This window comes from Ischnura elegans, chromosome 7 (genome assembly GCF_921293095.1).
Source record: "Ischnura elegans chromosome 7, ioIscEleg1.1, whole genome shotgun sequence".
Taxonomy (NCBI): Eukaryota; Metazoa; Arthropoda; class Insecta; order Odonata; family Coenagrionidae; genus Ischnura; species Ischnura elegans.
The window spans coordinates 28,036,203-28,060,668 of record NC_060252.1 but is presented as its reverse complement, the minus strand read 5'-3'; the positions used below and the strand labels follow the sequence as shown (position 1 = coordinate 28,060,668).

The window sequence follows — 24,466 nt, the reverse complement described above, 5'->3', positions numbered from 1 at the left end:
TACTTGTGCCTTCCCCACAAAAATGCTAAAAATGGCCGGCCTCAAGTACTAGGCTTCAAGCACAAGGGCGCTGGACCAGGAAGTGTTAAGAATAGAGTTTTTTCCTTTGAGAGATAACGAGACTGATTACCAGAGGAGTTCACACACACCTTTGCTCTCAGCTCCCCCTCCATGGTCCTCACAGATCCCCACTCTGCCACTTGCCTCAATCCTGCAGAGGCCAACCCTCCCTCTTCCCAGAGGGTGAAGTTCCTGTCATGGGAGGCTCCAATAACATCACTGAAATGGGTCAACCAAAGGCTGAAGGGAAAGTCCTTTGGATGTGTTTTATTGGACCATAGTCCCTCAAAGATGAGCTGCAATTTTAAGGCAATGAAAATCCCAATATTCTCATTAGTCTTAATCATACATACTTGGTTCTCATGTAATATTTTTATCTCTATAACCTCACATTTATATTAGGTATGCATGAACAAAGGATGCGATGGAAAAGAAAGCTAGGCACTTTAGCTAAAGATGAAAAATTAATCAACTCATACTAAAGTGAATTCTTCTAAAGTCCTCCAAGCCTCCATCTTACCAGTAATTTGATGTGCTCCTGGTTCATCATGAACAAAAGTCTTCTTATAGTTAGATACTATGTAAAATCTTTCTGTTTCTCTAAAAAAAAGCTTACTTTAAGATGTAAAAGCCTTCTGAGTGGGAGGGGAGAATTATAGGAGCCAAATCTTATGAGTCCAAACTGGTCTATGGTGTTGTTTAATATGAAATATTTGTGGTATATCAATTCAATGCAGTGAGTTGATATGTATTGACTAATGACGGTTGATCTCTAGAATGCTTTATTCTTATGCACATACAATAGAACTTAGATAATCATTTGTTCAAATCATGAGAAAAATCCACATGGATAATTGAAATTGATGGATAATATTTTAATAACAATTTCTTACCAATTATTTCCAAGGTTTCTGTGTCTTCTTCTTCTTCTTCTTGTATTTTTGTCACCCATTCCATTGAAATATCAACTATTAGATTTTAGGAGGAGAAGATTGATGGAGGCTGGGTATGAATTCATACGGATTAAACGGATAGTGGGGGAGTATTTGAGGAGTCTGGCTGTGGAAGTGAAAAGATTGTCTACAAAAACCCCAAGAGCAGTCAATCAGACAACAAATGATCGAGGCTCTACTGTAATTGAGTTTGCTTTTTTACACATTTCTGTTCGCCCTTCCAATGATTCTTATATTAATTTTAAGAGGGAACCAGGATTGACAAATAGGAGTCACAAACAAACTCTGGGAGTTGGAGTGTGATCCTCATTTTTAATTTTCCTTAAAGTAATTAAGGTTTAAATATATTAGAAACATGAACTTATTTACTTCAAAATTTACTTAAAGTATTATAAATACTTTAATATATAAGTGAATGAACTGCACATGAATTATTATAGGAGATATCTGGAAATAAATTTGTAGGCCTTAATCAAAAAGCATGTGGTTTCTTCTCTCCCGCATCAATCCCTAAACCATTGGCCATTTGAATTCTTTTTACTGGCAAAAGACTCAAACCTGGTATTTGGCTTCATCACAAGCACAGCACTCCTTTACTGGACCCGTCTCATCAGTGGAAGTGTCATCATCGTCTTCCTCTTCATCTAACTCGCATAGCTCACGACTCAGAGCCCCATCATCCATGAACCAATTGTTGTCATTCTCATATACCATTGCTCTGGATGTCAAACAGAAATTCATGTTGTTAGTTCATCAGCATTTTAAAAATTATTTACACAATTGAAATATAATAAAAAATATGTGGAGGGATATTTGATGTATCCACAATGACATTCAAAAAGAAATTAGCTTCTCTAAATTCATTGCAGTTTATATATTTTCTTCATCGAATAAACTTTTTTTTAACTTTCATTAGCATTTATTGTTTCAATAAGATAGCATCAATAATTTTAAACACTAGCATTAAAAAGTCAAGACTCATGGGATCTTAGCAATAATTGCACCTCTTTTGGTTGCCTAATATAGATGAAAATGATTGCCATGATAGTTTACAAATTCACCACTGTGTTATGGACTGTATGCAGAGAAATAGCACCTCTATAGAAGTTATAGTCTATTCACTTTATGTCTACGGGTGAGCTTTCGTGAGAGCCCGGACACTCTCGGATGGCTTCGCTGATAGCGGAGGGGTAGTACCAAGAGAGAGAGAGGAGGAGGAGCGAACATAACTTTGCCAAATGTACATCGCCGCCCTAGTTTGTCACTGAAAACATGTGAGTCGTAGGTGGCCGCAGGCATTTTGGCCCCGGTGCCGAGACAATATACCTACTCATTTGGAAGGCATTGGGGATAATCCTTTCACAGAAGCCCATGACATTGTCAGCTACCGCACTGGATGAGCCACCATTGGTGGAAGGCATACTTAGTCACAGACAAGGAGAACGCGTGAGGTTTGGCAACACTGCTCCTCGAGCAGACTCACAATGTTCACTCGGTGGAGGTCTGAAAGTGACTCACTGAGGCCGCCTACTGTTTGCTGATTGGCAATGGCAAAGTCACTTGTCGAGAAACTTTCCCTCCCCTTATCTCCGCTTGCTTTGGCCACACCAGCTCACCCACAAAGATAAAATGAACAGAGTATAGTGGAAGTAGCACGTAAGGGAATTTGGTAGCCACTGGACCCACACTCAGGAGCCCACATTTTTGCTGGAGGAGAGGGAACAACTTTGAAAGGGCCCACTTCCAAAGAAAAGGACCAGCATTTTTCTGCATAATAGGGGCTAGAAACTACAATTTTATAAAAGAGCATATGAAGGTGTGAGAAACTGTGTCATAGTGGAAAAAGCAAGCTGGAAATCAGCAAAATTCACATTTTATCAATTGAGAATTGCCCACTCATTACAAATTTTTACAGGAATAAGAAAGTGCCATGGGAAATTCTGGGGGGATTATAGCTCTTTTCCTACCTCCTCTTTTCCATGGGCTCAAAAAAAGTGTTAACAATTGGTTTGGTGAAACGAATCTTCTCTTAATTAAAGATAAACTGTCCATCAACATGCCCCTATTCACTTGCTTCTGAATGCATTCATAAAGAGATGTGATAGTTCCCACCCCTTCCCAGTCCCCTTCCCAGTCCCCTTCCTTTCCCTTCCTCCCAATAGTGGATCATGGTGTGTTAAGCGAATGTAGGCAGGTGCGCAGCTAGGAAATAAGGCTAGGGGGGTTTTAGGAGCAATTAATACGGGGGGGTATGGAACACAGGAGGTGCTGGTGCCCTCCCCTAGAAAATATTTATGATAGATGGTTAAAATGTTGAGTTTTACGGCTTTCTGAGGGATATTTTATTAATCCTTACACTATTCTATTAGTAATATTTATCCCATTAAGTAAAATGGATTAAAATTTAAAATTTTTCTGAGTTCTGTGGGGGGAGTTTATCCCCCAAACCCCCCCCTCCCCCCCTTGCTGCACCACTGAATGCAGATACCATCCTTTTGGCTTCCTAAGAGCCAGAGATATCTCATACTTCTCTCTCTGTTACCTACTTCAGTCTTCATGATTATTCCCAGCATAGAAAGATGGAAAATGGAGAGTAAAGGAAAGTAAAAGTATTGCAGCAGTTGTCCATACCTGAATACAATGCAGCCGGACCCATGCCTGGGGGCCGTCCACATCACTTGCACTTCAGTTTTGGGGTATTCGGGTGATGCCTCCATGACGGAATTAATGCAATCTTCATTGAATGCTGTAATTGAGTCGCCAAACAGCTGAAATTGGCCCACCCTCTGCGGGGACGCTATCCCTCGGGACTCGGCCGGCTCTACGCCAAGGGCAAAGCGTGTGAAGCGTTGGAGGCGGGCGTGCGTTCTGGAGCCCACAATGGACACTGTGGAGGATAAGACACTGCATCAACTTTGCATTGCATGAACATAGAGAACAATCATCCAGCTATTTGACTGAGAGGCCAAACGTTCTGCTAAGAGCCACGATAGCCAACAACTGGTGATCGATATGCTGCACCACATAATCAGACAGAATCACCTTCTTAGATGCTATTTCAAACTCTGTTCATATGATCACATCTGAATCAAGTTATACCAATATGTTAACAACCGTAGTTCCTTGTTCCTTCAAATAATGATGCAGAGTTGACCGTGTGCTTGAAATAGACATAACATGTAAAGTTTTTAGGATCACGTTCATGTTAAAATTCTTTAATAATTTCCTACCTCTGTTAGCACAAAGCAATCATTATGGTCAATGGAAAGTGAAAAAATTAAAGCTACACTTCCGATAATAAGAGGAAAGTCAGAAAGGAATACACGGCATATGGGGTAGTCATATTTTCACAAAATGACCTGAAATAAAATTATTATCCTCATCGATGTACATGAAATACACTTACAATTTTAGCATTCTCGTTGCAGAAGTATCGCTCACGGGTTGAACTCTTGTAAGAGGCACAACCTTCATATGCTTTGTAGATTGGGGAAAAATATTTGAGGTTTGATCTTAATCTTACTGAAAAGTTTTGGGGTCTCCAGAATGTAGTTTCAGCCAATAGCTAAACCCTTCACTCACGTCTCATAATTTATTTGGGCATGTAACTGTGCAAACAATGCCTTACTTCCTGATGGCTCAATCACAGTACTTAGGTCACAAAGCCACCCAATGATGATATGTGAGAAGGGCTGGCAGAATTCACATGCAAGACCACCTATTCAGCTGCGATTAATGGGGGAAAGGTGCATCTCTCCCAGTGGGGAGCATTCCAAATATATATATTTTTTCCCCAATGAGCCCACTGTTTTGTAGAATTATCATGGTCATCTTGTGATAAATCTAATGACCGTAAATACACAATATGACATTTAAATGCATCAGGAATAATTAAATAAATAGTATAAGACTACTAAATTTATTTTTAAAATAATACTTTAAGAAGGTTGATCATGAAAATGATTAGTGATCCCATAATTTTATTTGAATTAAAGGATCCTCACCTGTGTATACTGCGCCAGGTACGTACTTCTCTGGTGACCCACTGATGAGGATATGGTAGCCATTGTCTCCAAATGACTTAGGAGTTGTGATTCCTCTGGGCTCCCGAGGGCAGCTGCCTCTTGGTGGACCTCTTGCGTGTGCTGTGCACCACAACAGGAGCAGCACGCACCATGATGCGCGAACACCCATTGCTGTGACCTGCAATAAAGAATCACATTACTTCACAGCAAAGAAGTGTTTAGCGATTAAAGTTGTCCGGCAATTAATACAATTTTGAGTTTCCTTTTTGCCTTCCTTCACTCTGAACAGGTTTTCTTGAGAAATAATTCCAGTTCTACCCTTTACATTTTGTATGCCATCTGTGTCACGCAATTTATAGCTCACCCAACCGATTTTGAACATTTTTTTTCATTATCAAAAAATCAATTTCTCATTGCCGGCGTCGGCAACTTACCCAAAAATGATATGACCATGAATATCCGAACTGCAAAACTTGTCAGTAACAAAACTGAGCCGTAAAATAGCAGCAGATCTATTCTTTACCGCCTGTATATTGAATTTAAGGATTGGGATGACTTTAAAACGTAAAAATAATCAATTTATTCAATTTACAATTCAATTTATTTTCTTTATATAAGTCGACATGTTTCTGGGGCGGAAATAGGTTATTGTTTTGAGGGGACGGGCGCGTCCGAGCGGTTCATTACTTACCGTGGCGCCTTGATGATATGCATCACCCTGTAGCGATAATGGGTCCGAGGTAATGCGTTACCAACTGCCTAGGCCAGTAGTTTTTTGATATTCAACTATTATCTTTTAAATGATGTTAGTTAAACTGTTGAAATAAACCCTTAAGTTCGAGAGCCACCTTACAAATTACAGTGTTTTCGGGGCTTGGTCCACCACTGACACGTTTGCTGCTATTAAATACGCTTTCCATTACATGAAGTTAAAACAGTAAAAGTTATACCGCGGCACCACGTTGTTGAAATTTACATTATTAAATGTTTGACTTAAATATGGAATTGAAGTGTTATTGGCTTTTCTCTCCTGGTATCACAAAGGAAAACTTCTTCCAAATATATGCGGAGACTGTTCCCTTCTCCTTTTGTTCGAGCGTTGCGGCCGCCTCCGCTTTCATCAGAAACTTACAATTGCATTTGCAAGTAATGCACCATTCAACAACTATATTGCTTCTGGAATATCATGCATAAATTACGATGTATTTTGGTTGATATAATAAACCGAATCTACCATTTAAATGTTTCAGCGAGGATATTTCTTTTTAGTTTTAGCGTATTTTATTGCTATTTTTTCGTATTTGGCCCATTGCGGTTTTTTAAAAGATGACTATTTTATTTTAGCGAAATTGTTTTAATAAATTAGAGCTAAAAAGTCTATAAAAAAAGGGTATGCAATGATGTACCGATCACATTTTTTTGAATGCCTTAGGCGATTAAGCATGAAAATTTTTTTGAACTAATTTAGACCCAGGATTTTTGTTCTTGCATACCAAGGCCGTAGCTTGAAATCCTTTGACGCTCCACTCCCCTCATTACGGTCTTGAGTTACGGTAATACTTGCTGAGACTTGCACAGTGGCGTAATTAGGGATATGCTTTGGGGGAGATGGACCCGATTGACGGAGTGGCGACCCCCCGGAAAACGGGGGATCCGGAAAAATATTTGAAAAATGACATGACTGGAAACAAATTTAGCATCTTTTTGACACTAAAAATTTAACTTTAAGCCGATGCAATTATTGAATGTCAAAACTAAACAATAGTTTTAAATATATTTTTAATTCCTCCGAGGCTTTGGGGGGGAGGTATCTATCCCCTCATCCCCCATAGCTAAGCCACTGGACTTGCATAGATGGTAGAACTTGCATAACGACATTAATTGGGTGCGTAGGATCGATCGTAAAGCGAATTCAATGGTATGTTTAATATCACCAATATTTTCGCACGAGGAATCGGTTTGAAGAGCAACAGTTCATGTAAATTGGAATATGTTAAAAATGTGTTTCGTTTTCAAATACGTAGTAGAATAAAGTAATTGATGATAGAGTGAATACAAAATCGGCGAAATTTGTTATTTCGAAAAATGAGCGCAAAATCAGCTCTGACCGTGTGCCGAATCCATCGCAAGAGGAACCTCGAGCCGCAAAGCGGGGATTTACTGCAAATGGTATCGGGCTCTTTAGTTTTGAATATTTATATATGACTTAATTCTAATGTCGTTCACCCATACTGACATCCAGGGACGGATCCAGGATTTCTTTCTGGGGGGGCACAAGCAAGGCCGTATTCAGGATTTTGTTCTGGGGCACAAGGATACATCGCAGTACAAAACGAACGCAATGATGATGGGACCGTATTAAAAATCTTGCGTATTTTTTAAGGGTCAGGCGGGGGGGCACGTGTCCCTCCTCCCCCTAGACCCGCCTATGCTGACATTCATTCTGTTTTGGGTGTTGGGAATGTGATTTGATAGAGAAAAACTGATTTACCCACACAATTCAGCACTCCAAAATTAGGTAGTCAACGATCCAGATGCATAAGAATACTTAAAATTCGTTGCCGGGTGAATTTATCACTCTATAAGAAAAGAGACAATCTGGGTGAGTGATCATTGGACAAATGATCTCAGTACAGTAAAAGAAGAGTATGAATATGTGGCTGCGGGACTGAGAGGCGACATAAGGGTTAAAGGTCACTGACTCTCCTTCAGATGGCTTCCTTCTTCAGTGAAGCGAGGTGACCCGCTTGTTTCCATAGTTTCAATGACGTCCTTATCAATTCTTTCCAATTCCAGGAACGATGAAGAAGACGCGCAGAATATATTTTGCAACTTGTCTTCGCGACGAACTCACTTTAGGAGTGTAACATTTCGAAGCCTGCCGCGTGAAAGGCGGTGAAATATACGCGAATTGCCATGAGAAATTTTCTCATGGCAACTCATGAATATCACGAGGATGTTGGTGCGATGAACCAATTATACTTATGCCATTTCCATAAAAATTTTAAATGCATATTAACGCATATGCATATTAAAATTTTAATGGAAATGGCATAGCTAGTAAATGGTCTAGTAAATGTTTTTCATCGACTGGCGCCCACAAAAATAGGTTTTCCGTGCTTGGCTTTTTCCGTATTTCTGGAAAGTATTAAAATATCTGCAATATACCAAAGTAATTATGGCAGTGCTTGTCTAAGTATACTAGAAATGTTAATTACTTTTAAATTTGCATGTCAGTTTGACGATAAACTGATGCAATGTTAGTTACATCATAAGAATCGACACAAAAATAAAATTAATGCGGTTTGGAAAACTACTTTATTGAGTTGTTAGCGATTGAATGCGGTAATTGAATCAAATTACGTTACTTTATCGAAAGAGGCTGTATGGTCGACTGAAATAGCTGGAAATAGTGTAAATGTAAAAATATAAGGAATATATTATCTGCGCATTCCATGAGCCGTAATCAGTGGCCGATTGAGGGGTGGGTGCGAGGGAGTCGGCCAGTGGCGTAGCCAGGAATTTCGTTCGGGGGGGTCCAAAACCAGGAGAAAAAAGTTTTTTTTAATAGGGTACTAAACATGGGTTTTAAACTAATTTTAACACTTTTCACAGTCGAAAAAACTTCATTTGCTAAAAAATACTTTGTAAATTCATGATATTTCAATAATTTGTTTTCTTTTATTAAAATAATTGTGCTTTTATATTTCGGGGGGGGGGGGGGGGTCCGGACCCCCCCTGGCTACGCCACTGGAGTCGGCTATTGGGTGGAAAATTTGAAAAGATTGTAGTTTTAAATGCGTTCTCCGATGAAATTTTTTTTTCACCAACTTAAAAAACAGTGTTCAAAAATAATTATTAATACCTTATAGGCATTTATGCCTATCAGATTTCAGACACATTTTCGCTTATAGGTGTAGCATACCAGCAAGGCGCTGTTGAAGTGAGTGAACTCTCTCCCCTAAAAATAATGTTCTTAATCCTGGGAGTATGCTTCACACCGATCGATATTATTCCGATCGGATTTCATTCCGAACGGCTGGTTTTCATTAGCTGCATGGCAATCGGAATTCAACCTATTTGAAAATTTTTACTCCCACGACACACCACGACGATTCATATCCAGTGGCGCCGATTCCATGGGGCTTGAGGGGGCCCGAGCCCCCTCAAAAATTCGTTATGGGTGTGAGGAAAAAATGTGTCAGGCTTGCTGATTTTCCCCGAAGTGTCCAGATATGGAGATTCTAGTTATCAGGGCTCTAAAGTTGATCATACGCTTCTAAAATGCTTAATCAAAAAACTTAAAACTCACTACTTATAATATTTCCCGGGGCAAGATCCCCGGTTTGGGCCCCCCAATATTTTTTTTAAGTCGGCACCCCTGTTCATATCACCATCAGAATGAAAATTTTCAAACACCAAAAAATGCCGATCGCTTTGCTAACCAATCGCAATATACTTTTCGGAATGAACACCGATCAATTGACCAGAGCCTTAATTTTGCCTCTTCACCTCAATAGATGTCCATGACGGAAAAACGTTTTTTTAGCTACGTCCGCGTAAAGTATTTGCATGGGATCGCGCCGTCACAAACCTACATTCTTAATCTTCTCGGTGGCAGTGGCGAATGTAGATCACATATTTGGAGGCCTCCGTCAATATAACGTCAGATTGAGTAATTTTAAAGAGCGGCACTCCGTGATATAGTCATCAATTAAAATGAATGCAAAATAAAAAGAAGAGGAAGTACGATTTCATCACTGTATGCCGTACCCGCGCGGATGGTTCATTAAACTAATCCACACATCGGTATTTGATTATTTATTTAATTTCCTGATTTCGGGGGACGCCGAAACCCCCTACACCGCCTTACCCGGTCGAACCGATACTGCAAACTTTATATAATGGAAAAAAATACGCGAAAGAACAGTTCTTGTGCATGTCACACTTTCCCGGAGAACAGAATATATATTAACTTTTCTCGGGTAAGAGCGCCGACGTTTCGGGTAATATTTTAAAATATTCATTCAGTAGCTGTGAGAATGGGTAACGAGTCGGTACCCGAAACGTCGGCGCTATTACAAAGTCTTACCCGCGCGGAATCTCGAGAAAAGTTTATGTATAGTTCTTGTGCACTTTGCGCTTATTTGCTTTGCTATTACTCATCCAACAACTTAGCCTCTATCAATGGCTGAGAAGCCGGGCAAGGTAAAATTAACTACTGAACACAAATGATGGCGCGCCGCGACGCATTTGAATAAAACTGCCTTAATTTGGACTCTATTGTTCTATTGTCATTATTAGCAACTTGCAAAAGCATTTTTTAGTCATCACCACAGCTTAATAAATACGCTGCGAGTGAACGCACTTATACTTATCCCGTTTTTTCTGTGTCATATTTGCCTTCAATTAAAAGGGTTGTCTTGGAGCTTTCGAAATCGACTGCAAAAAGCAAACTTAAGACCAACTTTACCTCTACCTATGTATGATTATGATTGGAGCTGGTTCGAACACCTATTTAATAAATTATATGATCGTGATCATTTTTCAAACACACTCCTTCCCTACTCATTTTCTCCTTGGCTGAAGAAGTGGCTACAGCTACGAAAGTCTCCCAGTTGTATTTTTCGTGTGAGTGTTTCCTTTTTTTGTGTCTATGTTTAGTGACTGTGATTTGAACCTTCATACTATGTGCTACGTTGCATCCCATTTCTACAAAACATTGAATATAATGTAATAGGTATATTAAATCAATAACACTTATGCAAATATACCTATTAAATAAATAAAGTTTCCCTGTGTTTCGTTAAAAATGATCACGAGCGGTGGAAAAACTACGAAATATTTTTATAGTGTATGATAAAATATTTTCTATCTTAATATTCGGTGAGAAAATGGTAAATATCGTCGATGGCGAAATGAAAGTCGTCGCCCCAAGTATACCTAGTCATTGTCCCTCAATTATGGCTGTTGATTCTGGAAAAGAATGCTCAATTTGAAAAACTCACGAACCTTAAAGCGAAGAAGGCATTCATACTCGTGATGCAGTGGAAAATGGAAATTTTATTTTGACTGGACACACCCAGCAATGGCCTTGGAGAGCATCTGGGGAAGAATCACTATCGAAAACCATTTCCTCTTGTTTGCTTCTTCAGCAGTTAAAATCCTTCAATACGGGAAAAGCGGTAAACATGCCCTCTTTGTAAATATCAAAAGATGGAGATTCCGATGGGTTGAATAAGATTTGCCGATAAGAGTTAGAGAAATAGAGTGGGATCTTACAGGTATTTGGAAGGGGCAATTGACGGCTGAAGTGATATCTACTAGAGGATATGTGCGTGGGCAGTTTTTTTTCACTGACATGTTACTATTTAAAACTTACGCTTGTGAAATTGCCAAGATATATGTATGAAGTAGAAGTTTGATCTGCCAATCCGTTGCTTTGATCTTATAAACGGCATCATGCCATCATTTCCGCCATTCTTTTTTCCATTATTATAGCTTCTAGCTGAATAACTCTCATTCCACTGACGATAGCGTCATGACCGTCTCACATGGGTCATGCACTTGCACAATCTGACGTTTGTGCGAAGGCGCAGTCCGAATTGCATCTTGTAAAGAACTGCTAGAACACATGCGAGAATGCGTGGACGTGAGATAACAAAATGGCCCATTTTCTAATTTCGTTCGTGCATTCGCGCAATTTCACGACATATTGAGAAATAAATTCAGCGCAATTACGTTCCCCGAATAAAATGGCCGTTACAGTTGCCCTTCAATATCTTTTAGCTCTGATTGTTTTTACGATTTTTATGAAATGAGTTTCATCATGTACAGTTAGAGGAATGTGCTTGGCAGGAAGAATAAAGAGCGATGAGGAGCTCTATCACTGGAGCCTTCCCTGATAATTATCTCGTCAAACGGTAATATTTGAGAACGCTCCCATAAGTATCACTCCCGCTCGATAGGCCCTCTTTCGCCGCGAATTACTTGTTTATAATGTAGTTTATCTTTTTGAAATTTTCATTGTATATTGAAAAATTTATTTTCAATATTTTCTGTAGGTACTTCAAATTTGAAAATTTTGACTCAGAATTTTCTCAGGCGCAAAATTTTAATATTTGAGAAACAGGCATGAATCGGAAAGGTTCTTTTTAATATACCATGAAAATTACAAGATGACAACGTAAGTTTTACAAAATAATTCGCACCGAAAAACATGGGCGTATCCAGCGAGGAGCTGGGCGGGGCAGCTGCCCCCCTTGAAGCAAAGATCGCAAAAGTCTTCAAGGAAAATCAGGACTGGATTGAAACGAAAGTTTTCAACAAATTTTCTTTAAAACCACGAAAAATGATATTAGTATAAGAATAATGTAAATAAAATATTTTTTTCAAGCAAATAATTTTAAAATACTAACAAAGCGCTTTTATAGTTTTGTTGAAATTACATTACAGAGCCACCGTAAAATTCACCTCCTTTTCAACAAATCTATTATCTTCAAATCTACAAATTACAGCGACCACCACATACTACCTCCATCTACCAATGCGCCGGGGAAGATGCATTTTAGTAATTCATCTAATTCGTTCCTATCCTGCCTGAGGGAAGGGGCATGACCTTGCAGATATTCGTGGTCTTGTTGACGAAACACATGAGCCACTTCGTGGAGGAGGCGCACGGCTGCGAGTCAAGCGCCCACAACCCGCGGCAGCAGTCTACTGATGGTGAGTCCAGCCTGAGAGTCAAATGACGCACGAAAGCGAAGCGTCCAGACGGAAGGACTGTCGTGACGTACCGAAAAGTGGGGCGAGGGGAGAGGGGGCGGGATGATTGGTGGGTTATACGCGTGTCACAGCCGGCACGCGACCCATAGCGTGGGTGGGCGGACACAGCGAGACGATGACCGCGAGAAGACGGGCGAAGGGCTCTCGCGGGGAAAATTCTCTTCCCAAACCACTGACGAACCCAGGATCAAGTGCACCTCACCAGGGGCGCAGCTAGGAATCAAGGCTGGGGGGGGGGGGGGGGGTTTAGGTGCAACTAATACCGGGGTGTGTGGGGGTATGGAATACCCACCAGGATAAGCGATAAGTGCGAAATTAGTAAATTGCGGAATTATAATATAAATGGTTCAAAATGGTGAGTTTTATGCCTCTCTGAGGGATATTTTATTAATCCTTACACTATTCTATTAGTAATGTCAATCTAATTAAGTAAAGTGGATTGAACTTAAATATTTCACAGAGCTCTGGGGGGGGGGGGTTTAATCCCCCAAACCCCCCCCCCCCCCCCCGCTGCGCCGCTGCACCTCACATCACTCCCGCTTGACCGCCCATTTTTCGTGATGTATGATGTATCACTCGTCTTCATTGAGCTCACTCACTCGGTGATTCAAGCCGGAGCGGAGGTTGGTTTGGCTACGTGAGGGTAGAGCTCATCCCGTGCTAAGCCACAGGCGTGTGAATTTCACCGGGTTGGAGGGCCATTTTCTTTCTTTGGGACACGTCACCCTTACAGCATTTTGATTACCTAGGGATTTCCAAAGGCTTCACTCGCAATTTATTATGCCATCATCTTGAAATTTTCAGTGCAACTGAGAGTACTCTGGTCAACATTTACCTTGACCTCAACATTTCCCAACATATCCCCGTGTTAGTTCAGGCTCGCCTTTGCTACGCCTTTTCCTATACCTTATGTTTTATGATACTTATAATGCCGAACGCTTCTAGGAATTGGTAGTGGTGAATTGAATGGGCCTTAGTTTGGCTGTAATTAATTATTTTTCATGCGGTTCGTTTAACATGCCTTACATTATTTGAAAATAGCAGTCCTTAATTGAAACGAAGTACATATCACTTTCATGCAAGGTTCAAAATATGCTCTTGTAATTATATCTCATCGTTTGTCGGGCACAAAAATATGCATTGCTCGCTATATTTTCTGGAATTTGCATTTGAAAACACAGGTTTTTGCACAGGTGCGTGATACTAGTCCAAGCACATGAAAAATGCCGATTAACTCAAGAATATGTATGCTCTCTCGACAAAATACTAATATAATATTCGATATGCCATAAGGATGTAAATTAAAAGAAAATTTATGCTCGTCGCGGAACTAATTTCTGAATATTAGTTTTGGAAAAAACAGCATTGTTTCCGGTGAATTTATTTTAGCGGGTCTCGTTTCGTTGTCACGACGACTTTCTCAACGTTTCAATCAGTGGGACGCGGAAGGGGTCCCCCTTGCGGGGCCGTCCGCATAGCATAACATTGCATAACCATAATTGTAGCTATTTACTATAGGATGGCATTATCTTGTAAATGTGTATGATCCGTTTAAATAAAATTTTCTTAAACTTTGCATGTAAATTGATGAGTTTTCATTACAATAAAAGTGATAGCTCAAGATATATTTTGCGCCCCCTCCCTGAGTTTTTTCCTGTATCTTGTACTGGTTAATGGTTTCAATTCTTTGAAAATTCAGATATTTTATCTTTAAAATATTCAGAACTTTCACCGCATTGTGCCACGTATAGCATAGAAGATAGTTGGTGAGTAATCAGCAAATGAAAGTTGAAATTGAAGTCAAATCACGTACAAGTTACTTGAAATCTGCGCTACGATCAGCTTAAATAGCCAGAAAAAGTTTCAACTTAAACTTATAAAGACTTAATGATCCAGTCTCTGTACCCACGCTTTGATTTTTTATCGTGCTATATGTCGTTTATGTTAGCAAAATTATCATTTTGAAATAGTTATGCGTGAAATTATTTATTTTTGGATCCCTCAGTGGCGAACATTACGAGTAGCGAGCGAAATTATACGTATTGGGGGGTGAGGAAGAGGGTAGGATCTACTAATAGGCCGTGATATCGGGCGGGGATGTGGGTATGAAATACCCCCTCCGGTGATGTACTAGTTGTCACACATTTTTCGTTTCGGTGTGGGAGGAGGGGGGTGAGGATAGGTGAGGTAGAGAAGCAGTTTTCCCCGGATCTCCATACCCTTGCGTTCCATTGAACTGCATTAATTCTTTTTAAATTAAAGCACCTCAAGAAATCCTGGTAATAAGTTCAAATTTTGCCCATTTTCCATTTAAGATGCATTGACGTCAGCCATATCAGGAGATCCTGGTATGTCTTCAGATTAAACCAGCGCAGCGTACCGAGATCATCACTCCATTATAATGGGTTCAATGCAAAATGATCGATAATGTATGTACAGCTGTGATGCACACAAAATGCATCGTATCTGCGCAATTATGGCAGCCCATACCTTGGGAAATCTTCACCCCCGAACAGGTGTTAAATAGGGTAGTTTACTTCATCAAAGAAAACGAAATGCATTGATTGCTATTCGTTACCTACCATAAGGGTTTTCATAATATACAAATTATTTGGTTTTGGAAATCCCACATTAAACGAATGGCAATGGTCAATTTTAACCTCATTTGAAAAAGGCCAGAATCTTTCGATTTAGGCAATAAAAAATAATAGGAAACCACCCTGTTGCCAACCAAAACGTTTGCGCTGGGTCTTGTATAAGGTCACTTTGGCATAACCCGACATGCTATGCTGGAGCGCGAGATATCATAGAAGCAGTGGATCAAATTAACGGCTGCTGTGGTGTTCCACTCAGGAGGGGCGCGTGACAAGGGTCAAATAGATAAGTTAAGCTAATAAGGGCACTAGATAAATATAGAGCTTGACAGAGAAGAGGGCAATTTTGGGATTACCAATTAGCGAAGCTGACTAAGCTGGTGCTGGTATAGTAAGGCATGAGATACGAGGTTGCCCCTCCTGACTTGGACATCCTAATTTCTCAATGCATGCATTATTATCTTTTTTCAATGCTGTATTTTTTCTCAAATCGTGAAATTGAGTAATTAAAAATTATTATCTGTATCGGGAAAATAAGCTGAACATGAAAGGTAAGGTAAAAAAGGCAACGTAAGAATTCACACATTCTACGATGCTTATCATCGGCAATTTTTAAAATTACAAAGAATGTTTGGAAAAGCATGAGATTTTCATATAAAATTTAAATGAAAAATGTTCTTCTTTCGTCAATTAAAAATGCACGAGTATTTCACGAAGAAATTAGAGTTTAAACCGTTTTACTCACATCAAGTAATTCAGGGACATATGATATTTCCTGGAACTGGGTTTAGGTTAGATGAATTTTATTGGCCTTGGCCGAATGTAAATTTGCCAACCCACACATTTCTCCCGACTCGACTGGGATCCAAGGAATAGGAAATGAGGTTGAATGTATAGGAGAGGGTGATAAAGCTGGACCTACTACTGAGGAATGGGGACTTTGCTCGTCCATTTCATACCCGATCGCTTGCGTTTTTAGGCCCATTCCTCGAAATAAGCAAAGCGATGCTAGTATTGTTGTTTTCTTAACCTCCAATCAAGCTGCTATTTAGTACGTTTGCAGTAGGATTAACGCACTGATATTACACCAATGGCAATGATACTCAAGCGCATTGAGGTAAATGGGGTAGGGAAACACAGCTCTCGGCGGAGGTTAAGATCATATATCTATATCCTGGCTATATCACCCTACATGAAGAGCACTAAAAGACTCCGGTGAATCATTGAATGGTAACCATGGTAACGTTTCGGGTGAGGGTATCATGAAAAATATGGTATTAGAATATACATTTGCAACATCCTCTGGTTTTAATAAACCCTAGAAAACGCCAAAAGTATCTGCCGGGAGAGCCTAACAATAGATTTTTAATTTTTTAACTCGTACATCAATTTTAAGAATGCCTCAATATTCACGGTGAACATGGCGAAACAGAGCATATTTCAAGGAATTTCCTCTGGGTGACCCTGAAACTGCTTGAACCCCGATCACCAACCCCAAAATACTCTAACAATTATATTTTGCTATCTGGCTGCAAGATAATAATTTACTGCTGCTGTGTGAATGAAGTTGGTAATTTACTAGGCCATCAAGCAGATATGTAGAGTACGCCTTTTTATAGGGGCAACAAGTTTTTCCCTTCGGCGAATAGATCGTGGCACAAGGCAAAATTCCTGTAGCCTACTTTTTACATCATTTTATGAAATGTGACGAAATGTCACTCTCGGACATTTTACATTTCTCTCATCAATTAAAAATTATTTACACTCTTTTCTTTGTTAATTACGACCGATGTAGCTTATTAAAAAATTAAAAAAATTAACTTCTATTGAGCCCTCGTCAGTTTTTTTTTGGTTCTCTAAACGTCTTTGATTAAATATGAATTCAGTGATGCACTAGTTCTATCCTAAAGGCAAATTACTTTCCACTAGATAACAGTCAAATCTAAAACTATAGCAAATCCTCAATGTAGAAGACCTCATCTTAAAGTAAGTGAGGAAGTAGAATACTAATTAATTAACTTAATTGTTTTTGTCATTTTTGGTGAATCTCAATTAAAGCAACTTCTAAAAAATGACAATTATTTGAAGATGCTTAAAACGCAATTTTGTTCTTTGATTATACCTCGGTTGCGCTGACTCCTATTTTGGATATAATCATAATGGGATGAACATATTTGGCCTCCTGCCATCCATTAACAAAATCCTTCTCCAAATTTGCCTTTTATAACCCTCTATATTGGTCATAAAAATTTTTGTTGAATCCTACCAGTGAAAAAATGAAGGCTGACGAAAAAGCAAAAGCAGCTCAGGGGCCGTATTCTGTATTTCGTCGGTGCCGCACCGGTCGGTTTCCCTTTCAAGCCCACCGACTGGACATCAAACCGTACCGACAACGGATTCCGCACCGACGACGACACTTTCAGCGATTCTGTAAGGTCGTCGGTTTCAAACCAGTCGGTACGGTTCCCCTTCCTTCCCAAACAGGGAAAATCCGAATATATCCGAAGTTTCACGTGTCTCCACCAATGAAAGAAGGGTAAAAACAAGTGAAGACTCATTGGCACAGTTTGTTGTCATCATTCTCAATCTTTTTATTTGCGGAAATTACGACTTATTGCTAGATTAAGATAAACGATATTGGATAAGTTGTTAACAATGCTTATATAATGTGTGGTAGTAATGCTGTACCTACAGAATCGAAGGAAACAATATTACAACATCACAATAAAGTTTGTATGTGATGGAGATTGTTGTTGCTGGAATGAATTATTGAAACTATCCTTGAGATCGTAGTTTCTTTTTTTAAATATTGGTTCCGTATAATGCTATTTATTCATGATTTGGTAATATAGTTGTCATTAAGTAAGTTCCGTATAAATGTTATCAACGGAAGATTATGCCATTGGCACCGTAGCAGACGAAAATAGCATACCATGGAACGTGAACGTAGGATTCAAATGCAAATGTAATATTAGAGGAACAAGTTAGGAAATTGCTATAAAAATATGGAGCTGGGTGCAATTAAAAGAAGTGTAATGACGAGGAAGTAAATAAATTGTGATTGGGTGAAATACATATGTATAAGTTGCGCATTCCAAGTGAGAGAAAATGATAATATTTCGGTAAACCTCATACTTATTAACAAATATCTTCTTTTATCGTCAAGGGAATCAATGGCTGACGATGAAATTAAATATAGTTGCCCGTTAAAAATGAAAGAAACTGATACCGTTGTGGCAAACTTCATACTTAAATAAAAAGATCTTATTTCTATGCCGAGAGAAACGCCAAATGATGATTGAGTGAAATAATAGTTGCCTATTCATAGTGAGATAAAGTGATAACATTGCGGCAAAACTCATATTTAATCAAAAATATCTTTTTTATGTCAAAGGAGCAAGTAAATGATGATAGAGAGAAATAAAGCCTATTACAAGCGAGTGAAAGTGCGGTAACATAAATGAGAGAGTCATTATATGTTAGCAAACCTCATTTTTATTAACCATTATCTTATATTTCTGTCAAGGTAATTAATATAGATGATGACACAGTGAATTATAGAGGCGTATTCGAAGGGGCAGAAAAAGATAACATTGGAGAAAACCTCATTATTTACTCGGTGATGAGGTAAAAACAAAATAAAACGTACAATGCGCACCGGGGAATTCATGAAACCCACTAGTCGGTGGCCGTACCGACACCTCTTAGCTGTCGGTACGGCTACCGACGATCTCCCGTCCTCTCGTCGGTGCCGCACCGACCGGGTTCGTACAGAATCACACGACTTCTTAACGGGAGTCGGTGTGACGTCGCACCCGACGAATCGGTGCCGCACCGATCGGTTTGGAGTTACAGAATACGGCCCCAGATCGTGTGCCGAATCCATTGTAAACCGAACCCATCGTAAAGCTGTACTTTCTGCCTAATGGATATCACGCATGAGAAAGCAGCTAACCATGGTTTAGATCCGAAACAATGAAGAAAAAAAAATTTCCAGCAAAATAATTCCCACGATTACTAAAGCGTTTCCATACCTGGAAATATTTTTATAGGAAGCATAAATAAAATTGGAAACTATTAATCTATGAGCTTGATCAAACTAGTGCTTTTAGCGAGTATCAAGAGTACAACCTCACCCATTTTGGGGATCAATTGTTTCAGATAATTACAAGCGTACATTTTCGTCTAATACTAATTATTTACTGTCCTTAAAAATCCAGAGTATTAAATTAAATGTCGAAAAGGCTGAATACCCAAGAAAAACAGTTTTTTGTGATCACTGCAGTGTGCATCCAAAAACATGTGTACGTTGCCATAGCTTAGTGACAAAGTTTTTGCGATCCCATGTTTATGGGCAATAAATGCTCGAATTGTGTCCCCTACCACCTTCAGAAGTGTTGCAAATTCTTCCTGAAACACCATGTGTACACAATGTACAAAAAATTAAGGGCACTTAAAGAGGAAAAAAACTTGATGTCTTTAAAATGTCAAAGTAACAAATGTATCAACGGTAAACTTAATAAAATCACGGAAAAAATACGCTAGCCGTTCTTAAAATTTTACGACTACTCTTTACGGCGTTTCCCTAAAAACACTGAGCTGAAATTTCACCCTAAGGACCTAGAGGTGAGTGGATTTCTTATTTCAGCACATACCATCAAGTGGCTACAACACGGTGGGGAGGCTGGGGAGGATTGATCGTTAATTCGTTACAATCAGTAATTCAACCCAAAGGTTGGTTTGGATATGCCAGGGTAGAGCTCGACCCCAGCAAAGCCATAGGCGAATGAACATCAAACATTCATGGTTCCTTTCCCTAGACTACCTCGCACTTCGAGTATTCTTTCTTGTGTTTCCGAAAGCTTCACCTTGGATTTGAACCCGGGGCTCGGCAGCTAAGCGCTCTAACCACTAGGTAACCACGCTCCCCCATAAGATAGATAATTGGCCAAAGTATACCACGTGAACCGTGCACGTCCTTATATGTATTTGAATGAGCAAATTTTTAATTTTGAAAACGAAATTAAATGCTAAGATATTATTTTTCGCTGGGAAAACGAAAGATATTTCAACATGCAATTCAATATTTAAAGCTCTTAAAGGCCATTTTACACGGGGCAAGTAAGGGCGCAATCTGACGTGTGCACGGAGTCGGCGGAGTCAAAATTGCGTCGTGTAAAGCGGTGGAGCTAGAACGCACGCGAGAATGCATGGACGCGAAATAATCCCTTCTAATTTCGTTCGCGCATTCGCGCAGTTGCTCGCCATAATAGGTATTTGTTGCAGTTCTAACCTGCGCAATTACGTGCCCCGTGTAAAACGGCCTTGAAACTTGGAACTAGGAATAAGAGTAACCTTCCAGACAAGGGCGTACCCAGGATCATAACTGGGGGGGGGGGGGGTCAAGCCATTATCTAGGTGGGGGCAAGCTATGGTCTAGGGGGGGCAAGCCAAGTTGTGACATTAGTTTATGAAATTATTTCCTCGAAAAAGTAGTTTTATTTTAGTTACATATCTTATACTAATACATATCATTTTTCGTGGGGTTAAAGAAAATTTGTTTAATACTTTCGTTTCAATACAGCACTGATTTTTCTTAAGCACTTATGTAATTTTTGCTTCTCGGGGGAGGGATTTCCTGCCCCTCGCTGGGTACGTCCATGCTTCCAGATTTGCATTTAACCGATAGGAGACGCCGTCACTACAGTTTTAGTCATCATTCGAACGAGATACACGAAGAGGAAAATGCGTCTTGGGAACCTCTCACGTGCTAACAAACAAATCGTCACCGTTACGCACACAATAATATTGACATTGAGTTTACAAGATACTAAGAAATTACATATATGAAACTCTCACCCATAATCTATTTCCTTAGACAAATAATACACTTCTTTGGCGGTGTAACCTGATTATGAAATAACCAGTCCCACGTAGGATTTGGTATTACCCTCGGCGGATTTTTATGAATAAATTTCTCACGGCATGACCAGCCATTGTGCTGGGATACCATAAGATAGGGTGGAAATTCCATCGTTATCAGGTACCTGTTTGTTTCTAGGTATTTTCAATAGGGGGCAGCGGAAATTACTTCATTTCCGATATCCTGTGCCTCCTACAGAAATCATGGGGAAATAATCTGGAGACATAATGCAAAAAATAATTCATGCGTTTGTTGAATTTCCCACAACTCAGAAATTATATTGAAAAGCCAGGCATGGCCAGGTTTTATGAGTTCTCAGTCCGTACGACAACTAGCGTGTGTTATCCCGGATGTACCTATGATGATTTTGTACAAAATATTCTTCCCTATTTCAGTCACTGGAGGTGGATGGTCATACGCGGAGATGATTAAAAAAGGCTTATTGTTGTTGGAGCTACATACCCAGAAATTTCATGTTCGAAATATTTTATCGAATTGGAGAAGATGAAAATTTAAGAATCTTAAAAAGTATTTTTAAAATAATGTTTCTATAGATTAATTCTGCGTGAATAAATCAGAAGGGCCGAAGGAAATAATACCAGTACAACCAGAGGTAACAACAGATGTGCCATCAACGTAATTAATAGCTGGACTCACTTCTTCGACCAAATGCGTAGGTATATTTTTTCTTATTTTTATTTCTCTTTTATGGTTTGGGTGTGTTGTTCCTTCTTATATAAGGGATAAATTCAACCCCCCTCCCCAGAGTTCATAGAAATTTTTAAGTTAAATCCATTTGACTTAATAGCATTAATATTACTTATAGAATAGTGTAAGGGTTAATAAAATATCCCTCAGAAAGCCATAAAACTCACCGATTTGAACCATTTATCTTAAAAATTTTCTGGGAGAGAACCCCCGCATCTCCCGCTAACCCTGGCAGGTATTCCATTCCCCCCTGTATTAGTTGTACCGAAATCCCCCCTAGCCTTCATTCCTAGCTGCGCCCATGATCCACTCATTAGTCTGTATTAATTGCATGGCTGTAATGAACTTGCATGGAGCAGTACATGATCGGTGAGAGCCCACACTTCCTGCTGGCATGTACTTACATACATGGTACATGAGTTTTTTCAATAGCTACGAAGACGCAGCTTATTGCATGCATGTTGGTGTATTCTCACTCCCTGCCAAACACCATTGAGACGGCTTACAAGGTATTATGTAGAATGTAATGTTCGCTGTTCCCTTAAATACATGTGCATAAATACATCAACATGACGCACAGAAAGTCAAAAGGCCGTTTAATGCTCTTCGTTTGCTTGTAGCCATTTATGGAGAATCGCAACGCTGTTCTTCGCATTACGCGTACAATATTCCTTCGACGGAGGCCATTTGATAACGGCGATGGCTTGCAGAAGACATGCTCAGATTGAACTTTCTTTCAAGCCACATACATTTCGTTAAATTTTGCTCTGTTAAAAAAAGCTGGCACTTGAACACATCCATATTTGCGGAAGGAATTTTCTTTCATCAAACACGCACCATTAATTCGGTTGCTAAAGTAGATTCACCGTAAGGCTGCTTGTACTTCCCGCATAAGAACATCAAAATACCACATGTGTATACGTGTCAATACTACTTGTTAGGCACGTGATCAGGGGGAGGGATAGTGGTATGTACTCTCTTCAGAACCTGTCGATATTTCTCCAAGTTTTCCAAAAATATCGTGTTGACACAAACTCGAGACCAAATGAACCAGGCGCGGATCCAGGATTTCTTTCTGGGGGACACAAGCAAGGCCGTATCCAAGATTTTTTTCTGGGGGGGCACAAGGATACCTCGTAATACAACATGAACGCAATGATTATGGTACCGTATTAAAAATCTTGCATATTTTTTTAAGGGTCTGGGGGGGGGGGGGGGGCACGTGCCCCCGTACCCCCCCCCCCCCTAGATCCGTCTGTGGAATGAACACTAAGTTCATTGGCCTTTGATTACATATATTAAAATTTATTTTCTCCATAAAATCCTGTTTTTGATGCTTTCTCGACGCATACATGCGCCGATAGGATGGTTCACTTTTGGTACTCAAGGAGGAGGGCTGAATTGCAGTAAATTCTGCCTAACCGGAACACGACTTCCTGGATACATTCCTGCCAGTACTCATACATACTATACCAAGGTCATAGCCAGAAATATTTTCTGGGGGGGGGGATAGAGAGGGCTTGTGAGAGGGAGGACTGCTTTTCTCCCCAGAGCCTCCCCTCGCCGCAAGTCATTTGTGGGGAAGTGCACCTACGACTACATCTTTCAGACATTTTGGAGGGGTAAGATGTGAATGCCTTCATCCCCTACTCCCTACTAAAGGCCTAGCCTTATACAGTAACATTGTATTGGCTCCAGAAATATAAGCTCGGCTGTCAATCAGGCATAAATTTCATGCAAAATCCCTCAGAAAATGTTCTAAAATACGCCAGCCTCGGTGGCGGAAGTGAAAGGTCCTTCCCAGTCATACCATAGAGTAAGTATATTATATACTTACTCTATGGTCATACTTAAGGTCTTGAGGTCGAGTTCCGCCTTGGATATATTTATCCATGGAATGGGTGTTGTAATTGTGCGTCGGTATATATTATTAGCCACTATGTAAAAGATCCAAAGTTTTTTTTTCGGGTGTATGGGAAATAAATAAAATCTCACTCACGAGTTTTGGGATCCCTTCTTCCTTCCTAGACTCAGCTGCTTGCAAACTGGGCAGACGGCGATGACTTCCTCTCGCTGACGAGGGACGAAGTGAATCGAGCCTCCGAAGATCCTTTTGCCACTGGATGACCGCACAAGGGAAGCTCTTGTTCTGCACTATCAACAGCGGGGGAGCCCGCGACCCCCTCCCCCGCATCCAGAAGATGTGGGTGGGGGATGAGGGGAGGCGGTGGTTGGATAGGGGGAGGGGGTGAGGAGGTCAAGCACTCTTTCGAGAGGAGATCAAGGAGAAAGAACAGCGGCGGCTTGAGGGTGAAGGAAAAAGGCGAATGGAGAAGGCGAGGAAAGAAGGAGTACGAAGAAAAAGAACAAAGCGTGAGTCAGTAACTCGACTTAGGATCGGTTAATTAGCTTTAGATT

General features: G+C 40.0%; 1 protein-coding gene across 1 annotated transcript in view; it reads right to left on the bottom strand.

The window, feature by feature from the left end:
• LOC124162737 (spondin-1) overlaps nucleotides 1-24,257 on the bottom strand; it is a 37,349-nt gene extending 13,092 nt beyond the window's left edge. The window contains exons 1-5 of the mRNA XM_046539363.1: nucleotides 24,048-24,257; nucleotides 5,018-5,216; nucleotides 3,645-3,900; nucleotides 1,572-1,731; nucleotides 150-356 (exon numbers count right to left, since the gene is read on the bottom strand). Coding sequence (XP_046395319.1) covers nucleotides 150-356; nucleotides 1,572-1,731; nucleotides 3,645-3,900; nucleotides 5,018-5,216; nucleotides 24,048-24,242 — 1,017 coding nt within the window. The 5' untranslated portion in view covers nucleotides 24,243-24,257. The remainder of the gene's footprint in view (nucleotides 1-149; nucleotides 357-1,571; nucleotides 1,732-3,644; nucleotides 3,901-5,017; nucleotides 5,217-24,047) is intronic.
• Between the last annotated feature and the right edge of the window lie 209 nt (nucleotides 24,258-24,466).